Below are 10,727 nucleotides of genomic sequence, written 5' to 3'. Positions count from 1 at the left end.
TCTTCTGAACACATCTCAAGGTAGGAGCTAAACAACTCCAGGAAGGACAAACTCCTGGCTCAGAAAGATGGCTGCAATATGAGGATTAACTCAAATCCTGTCCTTCCTGCTTTCGTCATGACTACTGAATGTTCATAACATCTTTAGGAGTCTCTGGTAGGAGCTCTTGGGTCAAAAGAGAGAAGAACCAAAATGGCCTTTGAAAAATAACTAAAAGAGACCAAAGACCCCACAAAGTACCCATTTTCTTTGGAGAAATTCCCTCATTCAACCCATTCAAATCACCAGCCCTGTTCAAAGAGATGTGCTTTAAAGCCAGGAATAATATAAATGGAAGCTGCACCCTAACTTTAAGAAATCAGATCACAAAATGAGCTTAGCAGATGCATGGGAAAAGAGTCTCCATTCCAAAACATGCACATTGGCAGCTAAMAGAAAGTTCAAGGRACACACCAACCCTACAAACTCATGACTGTTCGTACCCAACGCAAGTACCGGGACARTTTGGTATAGACACCATATTTGCCTTTCCTTGCACATCCTTCACCCCAGCTAACAATTCCAGTAACAAAATAAGTGTCTTTATATCTGGTCACATGGGGGCCACCACTGTCTCCTTGGCAAGCATCCTTTTGCTCTGTCTTATAACCAGCACAGAACATGTTCTCAGTTATTGCAAAGTTTGTGGATTGCTTGCACATGTTCCTATTAACATAGGGGACTTCAAGCACCTTCAGTTTTTTTGATAGTCGTCCACCTTCAAATTCACGCCCAAAGCCACTAACCCTCCCAGATTTTTGGGTCATCAGAACTTCATTAGCAAAGTCTGCTTTGGGGAGACACGCTGCAATGACGTACTCCGAAAACTGGACAGGTTCCTTCAGCTTCAGTAAGGCAATGTCATTATCRTAAGTCTCAGCAACGAATTTGGAGTGAACAAGTATTTTGTCCACAGTATGCATTGTTTCAGACTGTTCCTCCTTCTCTCTGTCCACTTCCCCTGTACAAGAGTATTAAAAAGGTCATTAATGTGCAGAAAGTGTAAGAATTTAAGAACAACCTTGACAGAGGAAGATAGCAGTATATTCATTCTGAGCACTTTGCCCAAGACCTTAGAACACACAAGGAAACTGTGAACAAGTATGGCATTATTTCTTAGCAGCAACTGGATGGGCTTGGGTCCTGATCTTTGCTCTATGGAGATTTTTGTACCAGTTTACATAAAGGCCTAAGCTGATTCAGCTAAACTAATRCAACTTTCTGTGGGAGCTCTTACAGGAGCTTGAGCCTGGCTTAGAGAAGGGAACATGGTCTGGATCAAGACTACATCAGTGCAAAGATAAAGCTGTGGTGATTCTGGCTCAAAAGTGAAGCAACAACAAATCTGAATTTATTCTTTTGTGCTCTTTTCAATGGGTCAGAGCCTTCCTGAGTGTTTCTGCAGGAAAAAAACTGCCAGGAATGAGAAGCTTCCTGCAGAAACACTGCTCTGCTGAACACACTGATAGCCAACATTTCTGGAACACTAGACCCTAATCACTTCCAGCTAACTGGCAAAGAAGAAAGAGATCAACCACTATCACTTTCCACATCAGCTGCCTCTGTTGTTATAAAGCAGGATTCTCACAATAACAAGAAATTATRWAAAGCAAAACTACAGCAAAGATATRACAAACCTCAAYGAACCATGAGAAYATCTCACAGGAASTTYGGAGCACATACTCCAAAAGTTAGGTACARGAGATACTCCCACCACACAGGAGTAAAAGAAACAATCACTTACCAACAACCACTTTGATTTCTTTGGATTGGTTGATGCAATGAGCTGCAGTAAGTATAAAGTTTTCATTCAGAATTGTTCCACCACAAAACTCTTCTCCTTCCTCATTTAACAGAACAGCCTGTGAAGCAAMAAAGGTAAGTGCAGAAGGAAGAAGTGCACTTCACTGTCCATGAGCTATACACGGGTAGCTGATTTCTCTGCACACCACAGATTTGCTTCTTACTGCAACATGTACATGTCCCTCCAGGTCTCTCCTAATATTGCATTTACAGGTGCAGAGGCTACAGATGGGCTTTTACTGCTACACAGTCTCGATTCTCTTTATGTGAAGTCACATCTGGATTCCACATTACCTCACTCACAGTGCTTAGCAATGTCCCKTAGGCACTGACTGACTGAGCAGGCAGAGTGCACACTCCAGATMWCCCCATCYCTSAAACTTACCATSCCAAAGAATGTCTCAAAYACAGGAATTCATTTTGGCTTCCCCAAACTCAAAACTGAGACACAAGGGTGTATTTGTGAARCAAAAGGCCTGCTTTATCTGACATGCTCTCAAAGGTGCACTACCTGAGTGGACAGTCTCAGACAGAACCTGAATGTAACCCACAAAAATGGCCTGGGAGTCCAGCATGACCCATAAGTCCTCTCTGCGAATAGGATAGACTGCTCCATCTAAAATGGCACAAAGCCTTTCATTTTGACACTGGGAGGCTGCAGTTTGCAGAGCAGCACATTCACATGCCCAGGATCACACAGTTCAGTCCCCCTGCCACTGGCACAGCACACGGGCAGCGCTCAGAGGGCACCCAGCTGGAAGGAGCCACTGCTYACCTTCCCTCAGAGACACGCTGTGCCCACAGGCAGGGCACATCCCCACTCACCTGCCATGGGCATTGGCCAGGGAGACACTCATCTCCACCMACTATCCTGGTATCCACATAYGGAGTCTTGCCAGTAGTTCTGTTGTTGGGCTGAGGGGTTGGGCTTTCAGTGGTAATGATAAAGTCTTCCTCTTCACTTGTTTCGTTTGTGAGAAGATATTCTTGGTCACTTGTTACATTGCTATAGTCAGTGGGTAAAAGAAGAGACCTCTTTTTCCGTGTCACAACAACTTTTCCACAAGGGTATTTTACTGYAAAGAAAAGAATAATGRAATTGGAGATGGACAGAAGCACCAGAATAAGTGAAAAATTCTTGGAAACACCAAGGAAACGGAGTGAAGTAATTTGGCTCATGACAGCAATTTGTTATTATTAAGGACAACATGAGCCTTAAAACAACATCATGAGCATGTTTGACACCTCTGACCAGTCTTTTTTTAACAGAGCAAAAAAGTACAGGTGTAGGTAGCACAAATTATAATTATCTAATGCTGCCAGTTTCTATAAAAATAGTAGATTTGTTTTCTGACTGATATTTTATACTGCATGTAAGTATTTAAGAAAATTAGTTATTCCCACAATTACTTTTGTCTTGACAGCAGAAGAATTTCCTCTGGTAATTTTCTGAGTGGTACCTTGCAGAGGGTTCCAAATCACCTAGATTTTGACCCAGTATATCACAGCATCTCACAAATGGAAAGCTTTGGAAATACAAATCAGTTGTCCTCACTGTTAAATCTGTGTCATGTAGGATACTGGTGGTACAAAAGACATTCCTCAGCCATGAACCAAGACATCCCTTAACAGTGAAACAAATCTCACCACCATTGCTACTGGTTTATCACGTGGCTTTGTACCTGTTGGGACACAGTGTTTGCCATCCTCTGCCAGAGCATATCCATCTGCACAGGAACACGATACATCCTTCTGTCCATCTCTTCTGATGTTGCAGAACTGCTCACAGTCCCCATTGTTTATTTTGCAGTACTTTGGTATCACTATAAAAGAGATGGTGGGAGAAAAACTGTACATGAACACTGACTTCATAGAAGATCTGGAAGTTCTCCAAAATAAAACACACTCCTTAGATGGAATCTTCATCTCCATCTGTCAAGCACCTGAGGCACATTATAGGAATATGGTGAGTGCTGAACATCAGCTTGTGCCTTATAGAGCAGCCTCATGAAGCACACAGAATGTACTTGCCAAGACCAGGTGGGCCCAGTGAGCTTGGCTGGGTGAGCTTGGAAAAGCAGAGACAAATTGTCAGGGCAAGAATGAAAAAAACACTAATGGAGAACATAATCATGTAAATCCTCATACGATTCCTCCCTCCTGCCCTAAAATACTCTACTCCTCATCACCCCCTTGGTTATGTGGCTGAAATTTAGTTCCACACTCCTCACCCTTACTACTGGGCTAATGATACCCACTTCACGCACAAGGTCAGGGTGGCAGCTCTATGCCACGGAAGTGAGCCTCACGAAGGATTTACATGCAAAACATGCTTCCTTGCAAAGCTCCCTAGGCAGTCAAGCGCCGCAGTTCTATAAAGCAGAAACTCACCAAATTCACAGTTCTTGCCTTGATATCCATCCAAGCACGAGCAGGTGTAGGAACCAATTCCATCTTTACAGTGACCACCATAGTGACAAGGATTTGAGTTGCATTGGTTCCCATCTACAAAAACAAACCAAAACCCAAACTATTGTGTGTGTACAAGCATTTTCAGTGAACACAGAAAAGGTGTTCGTTTTAGTAAGCCACCTTTCATCCTTTCTTTTAMAACATAGATCTTGTGAGTTTCCACATTYCAGATGAAACAAACAGTAAAAWTGCAATMATTCCAAACCTGCAATGAGTCATCTACATATYCTCAGTTTTGCAATGTCTTTTTGGTGGCCACTGTATGACAGCACATACTAAAGTGGTTTTTTTTTGTGGCAAGGGAAAGGGTTTAGCTCAGTTGGTTAGAGCATGTTGCTACTATGGACAGTGTAGTGGATTTGATCCCTCTRTGGGCCATTCATTTAAGAGTTGGACTCCATGATCTTTGTGGATCCCTTCCAAATCAGAATATTCTGTGATACTTTGATAGTGGTCAGAAYATACATACAGTGAAGCCTGTAAGAGTAGAGAGGACATTACAGTATTGCAATTACTGCCTAAAGATATTAAACTTTTGGCCTTTTGCATTTCCTTATAGTTTCCTCACTGTTTCATACAAAATGCAGTATATCTAAAAAGGTGATAATTTGCTACTTTAGATAAACTGCTCTTATCCCCCTATTTTAGACCCTGTTCTGTCCCTCTTTGGAGCAGCTGAAACAGCAATGCCTGTAGCAGAAATAACAAGGAAGAAGCTACTCATTGTGAGGATCCAGCATGCTGCCTGTTGGTGTTTCTGGACTGTGCCCTTATCTGCTGCTTTGTCTGGGAACAGTTGCTGGGCTTTGTGTACTGCACCCACACATCAAGATCCCTTTTCTACCTGCACGAGGCCAAAACCAACAGCTCTCTAAATGCTCCAGCCATGGAGGCTCTGGAAACAGATGTCCATGCTTAACAGATGGAAGGCAAGGCCAACATTAACTAAAAAAAAGACAGACTCAAGGCCTACATCATAACTTCTGATTTCCGCCTCCTCGCATTGCCATTCTATTCTGTAGTGCTCTTAGCTAAGCTGCACCCTACTGTTAGAAAACACACTTATTTAATCTTACCCTACACAGTAGTTGCAGCTGTGGTAATGAGTTTTATATCAATATTGCAAAAACTCCAGGATCYCCTTCTTAAAAAAGAAGCAAGAACAAGTTGTTCTCGTAACTTGGCTGAACGTAACTGTGGTTTTCAATACTTCTGAACACCCATAAAGCATTTGTGAACTGTGGTTTAAAATGTATTAAAAGTGACATTTTTGYTAGGAGCGCTGGCACTGATGTTCAGCTGCTTGTATTCTCATGAGAAAATGGTTTGAAATATTCCAATCCTGTTTACTATAAGTTTGATGAAGGCTTTCCTTGAAATTTCAGTCTGTAGGTTGCAGAATTCATTCCCTGCTTACAGGATTGTGAAAGTCTGTGTCTTCATGGCAMCTCTATTCATTTTTCTCCAGAATCCAAAAGACAAAGCTGAGCTGTCTTTGGTCAACATTTTTGAGGAATTCCTGCTACTGTGTAAACTGAACACACACTTACCAAACACTAATACATTAAAAATCTGTCCCTGCATAGTGCTTACAAACACTAGAATCTTAGTAAATAAAACTCACACATTTAGATAAATAAACAGAAAAGACTGTTAGGTAGTATCCATTGATCTACTATCTGCCTTGAATACCAAACATTTCTGCAGCAAACAATCCCAYAAAGTGCCCTATAAGACAGTAATCAACAACACTCAGGCATGGAAGATGACAGSAAACTGGCAAATGACTGCAATGCACTCTGACTTTATCTTGGTTATGGCATTTAAGAGACATCCTCATCTGTGACTCTTTGCATCTTGAATTTTCCCATCTGCGGCTACCCCTGTGAAGGAAAACTATCTGGCAGTCACATGCACACTTTCTGCTTTTCACTGTCCTTTGCATGCAAAGGACCACTATTCTTCTTTTGAGAGGACAAACATCAGYCCAGCAATCGGAGACAGCTGAACGTTGTCTTCAAATGAAATTACTGGGCTCAAGCAACAGCAGGCAGTAAATCAGATTCCCTTTTCAGAGGAAACACAATATGAGGATGTCCCAGAGTGAAAGGAGAGGAAGCAAAGGAGYATGAAGGGTTACTTAAGAGGTGCATCCTTTCAAACCTTGAAATAAGGAAGCTTAATCTTCTGAACAAACACAGAGTGCTTCTTACCTACATAGATGTTCCAGAATTCCTCCTACAGGTAAATGTGGAAAATGGGGAATAAAAGGAAATAGAGTTAGATAAGAATAACTGAATTCCTCAGAAAAATATAAGACTTTTCATACACAGGCTACCTGCAGCTAACCACTGTTAAAAGAAATACTTACATTATAGATAAATACAGTGCCTTGCAGCCCACTGTTACAATTTAATAACTTAAAACCATTTAACCCATATGGTGCCCAGCTCTACAGAAACAAGTCTCATGCATTTTTCAGAAGTATCTGAARCTCCTTAGAGATTTCGCAGTGTGACTCATTCAGCATAAGCCACTTGATTCCTTGCACAACTGCCTTTCCGTCCATTTTGACTGAATTTACTCATATTACTGAAATGCCAAATTCTCAGTCTCCATCCCCAAACCATACTCTCATCAATCAGGACCTCAAAAATCCTGACATTTAAAAATATTTTGTCTGCTTTATGTTTTTCTTTCCCTCTGCACTGAAGACTCCAGGATGCTGCCAAGGCAGACCTTTCCAGTGACATCTGGTCACCAGGCAGAACAGGCTGTGCCGGTTCTATTACAAGTAAGTCAACATTTACGATCTCAAGTACAGTGGAGATGCACCCAGGACAACTTAGGGGCACTCCAAGAACATTCTGGCCATCAAGTAATGCTAAAGGGAAGTGAATCTGGACTTAACTCCCGTTCTGGGGTAGTTCTTAACAGCCACATAGCTACTCTGTGTTTGCAATATCACCTTTTCTACTGACTTCAGTCTCCACAGCTGCCYTATCTCTGTAACTTTTGCTTGAGCTTGAGAACAAATCACATTTCTGTCTAAAGTTAAGCAAGCCATTGGGGTAGGGCAGGTGACACAACAGTCACACATACAAACTTAATTCTGATCAACATTAAGGCATTTAAGAACTGTTCACAGTATACATTCTCTCAGTTTAGATAAAGAGAGCTACAAAATTGCAAGCACAGCAAAACTGCCCGAGATAACCTTAGTAAAATTCCCTGTCAAGTTCCATTTGATTTCTCAGAGTTCCCATGCACTGCCTTGACCATAGTCAYGGCACTCAGCTTATGTCACCCAGATAGGATGAACATATTTCCAACACTGGTAGCAACAAAGCCATTGAAGGTCAAATAACTCTCAATGGAAATTAGACAGACCAGAACAGGTAAAAGAATGGAGGCTCTAATGTGGACTGGCCTTGCAAGAGCTAATTTAAGACTTTTACAGAATCTTTATTGCCTTTGTAATTCCACCCATAGTCAATCACCATTTGTTCTCTGTGTTAAGTGATTGGAAACAACTTGTGAGTTTTGATGCCCAGCTCAAAGGGCTTGAATAGTAACTTTTTAAACATTAAATATGTAGACCTATGTTTCATATTAGTTCATCCTTACAGTTTTCTCATTGTCTTCAAAAGCTTCTCTTGCTTCTTCTTTTGAGCAGCGCTCCTCATTGCATTCTCTTTCAATATTCCCTTGCTTCATTTCTTCTAAGAACGAGTTAGCGCGTTTTTCTCTTTCCAAGAACTTGTCGGCGTTTTCTTTCTTGATGAATACTAGATAGCAGAGAAAAATTATACAGGCAGATAACATTTGGTGGTGGAAAAGAGTTATTACAAATAAGTGAAGTAGAAACAAAGCCAAAACAGACCACACTACCAGTACATAACATTACCTGTGAGGTTAGTCCTCACACAGGGTGATACCTCCCAGGATCTCCCAGAGCAGTGTCTCTCTGAGAATCAGTAGCTCCAGAACAAAGCACAGGCTCCCAAAATTCTCTCCTACTCTTTTTAATATTGAAAATAAGAATATGCAGGTTGCCAATGAGGGCTTATATTTCTGTTGTTCCTTTTCAAGACTCAGTATTGAYTGGAATGACTTCTCCTGAATGCTGGGGAGATTGCATTCCTTGATYTGTTTTTTAAGCTGACCACCAGGCAACACCACTGTCTCCAGGRGCTGTGATGCAGAAACTGAATGCCACTCAAGATGCAGCAGTGCCTCTACTAACAGATGGGAAAAGCCCACATAAGACTTCTATTGCTCTACACCACACCAAATCGCATTGGGTTCTTGGATCCTTGGAGCCCATGGATCTTCCTACCCTCTTCACAGCACCTCCCAGTTGCCTGTAGAAATGTTCCTGCCTTCCTGATATATGTGTGTGTAGAGCTAAGGCACCTGCCTTATAAGATGTTATACAGAGCGGAAGTAAACGAGCATCAGCTTTAGCAGGAAAGTACAGGCGAAGTCAGTTTGCTGAGTTKTTTTATTTCTGAACAGCTTGGTGTCACAGAAGCTTCAAACCTGCCGCCTTCAAGTTCAAGATTCAGGTAGCTATTGATTTAAACTGGAGGATCAGAGACATTAAACTCATCTCAGGCACTTGCCTGTGTGAACACCACCATCACTCTCCAGTGACTTGTGCACAAGTTACCAGGCAGGAAAAATAAAAAAAAAACATAGGAGTAAATAAGTTGCCAAATACTCTGCAAAAAGTTTGTTCTAGGAAAGTGTGAAGAGTTTGGAAGCTGGCATTTAATAAATTTCTACCACCTAGAACTTACACTGAAAAAATACTTTCCGATCACAGGCTGGAATGTGGAGAACTGTGCTAGAGATGTGACTTCAAGGACAATGGCTTATGTTCAATGGGCAGCTGGCACATACCTTCTGGATCTTTCTTCATGCAGYTTAATTCAATGATAAATAAACTTAGGGTATATAAACTTAATAGTTATATACCCTAATAGATAACATATACTCCAAGTGAGGACAGAGGAGACAGTCTGCTTTCACTAAAGCTGGTGAAATCATCTACAAGGGGACAAGTTCTGTTTGTGTTATTTATATTAACCAATCCTAAGTAATTTGAAGCCCCATTGACTGTTAAAAGGCTCCTCGCAAGGAAGGCTTATGGAAAGTGTTTGTAACTTGCAGCTCAGTGGCTGTTAGTTCATTCACCCGCTATCTTATTTGCCCTTAAATCCCTCTCTGCAGCGACGGGAAGTGATAGGACACAGCCGGTGGGGTTATCACCTCTATATTCCTTTGCTTTCACTCCACCCGCATAAACGGATGTTTTTGTAACGTTGAACTAAACAATTRGTCTTCTGAGGCTGCTCGTTCTTTTTCCCAAGCTTTCTATCATGCTTTACTCTTCACAGACATCACAGGCATTGGTCAACAGAAACAGGATATTCCAGATACATGCCAAGGACCTTGTTTTAAACTCCTGGCAGTCTGACTCACTGAGGAAGAGTTAACAGCTTTAGAAAAGGCACTTGCTGATGSTGTCTTGGACTTTGGCGTTAATCCTGGTGGCACAGTGGGCAGCGGGACCTGCTCCCCGCCGTGCCCCAGCCCCTCTACGGCCAAGCACATCCAACCAAGGCTTAGCCAGGTTTCCCCCCACACACGAGAGCAACTCAGGCTGCGAGGGCAGCTGTCCTCCCGGKGCGAACGGCGGGCAGGGCCAGCAATCCCACTTTCCTACACCATCCCCGAGATGCCCCCAGCAGCCCCCTGTCTCCGAAGCGCAGCTCGCCCAAATCACGGCGGTGTGCGGGGCAGGCACCGGTGCTGATAAGCCCTCAGACATGTGGGAACCGAACCTGGAGGTTTAGACGAGGCGTAGAGTGCCTGCTCCCCTTCCCCGCCGCCGCGGCTCCTGGCACTCTCCCAGTGCGCGCCCCCGGTCCGCAGCACCGACCCACCGCCCGCGTTCGCCCGGCAGAACCCCTCTCTCCCCGAAGCCTGTTGGGAAGGAGAATTCCCCCCTCCCGAAAACACGGAAAACGTGCCGTCTTACCGCCTCCCTGAGCGCGGAGCCCGGCGGGCAGCGCGGCGCAGAGCAGGAGGAGCAGCAGGCGCCCGGCCATGGCAGCGCGGCGGGATGCCGCTCCCGGGGCCGCGCCGGCGGCACGGCACAGCACGGCACGGCACGGCACTGCACGGCACGGCACGGCACGGCACGGCACGGCACGGCACGGCACGGCACGGCACGGACGGGACCGACGGGAGGGACGGGAGCCGAAGTCTTCACCCCCTAGGGTGGGGTGAGACTGAAACGGCGTTGCTTCACCCTGCCCAGAAATAGCGGAAGCGCCGGGACAGGGCGAAAGCCGCGGCGGGATTTCTCAGTCTGGGGGATGAGGTTCATCTTACTTTCCTTTTTT

General features: G+C 43.8%; 1 protein-coding gene across 1 annotated transcript; it reads right to left on the bottom strand.

Moving 5' to 3' along the window:
- Positions 1-6: 6 nt before the first annotated feature.
- Positions 7-10,649, bottom strand: LOC130589260 (coagulation factor X-like). The gene is made up of 8 exons (XM_057390529.1): positions 10,361-10,649; positions 7,942-8,102; positions 6,528-6,552; positions 4,234-4,347; positions 3,525-3,665; positions 2,668-2,918; positions 1,784-1,901; positions 7-1,000 (listed from the first exon to the last, which is right to left on the bottom strand). Exons 1-8 carry the CDS (start codon positions 10,428-10,430, stop codon positions 459-461), a joined length of 1,422 nt encoding a protein of 473 aa, XP_057246512.1. The 5' UTR covers positions 10,431-10,649; the 3' UTR covers positions 7-458.
- Between the last annotated feature and the right edge of the window lie 78 nt (positions 10,650-10,727).

Source organism: Malurus melanocephalus, unplaced genomic scaffold, assembly GCF_030028575.1.
Source record: "Malurus melanocephalus ecotype Western Australia unplaced genomic scaffold, MMel_1.1 scaffold_1, whole genome shotgun sequence".
Classification (NCBI taxonomy): domain Eukaryota; kingdom Metazoa; phylum Chordata; class Aves; order Passeriformes; family Maluridae; genus Malurus; species Malurus melanocephalus.
The sequence above is the reverse complement of the archived record's forward strand: the minus strand, read 5'-3'. Positions and strand labels throughout refer to the sequence as shown.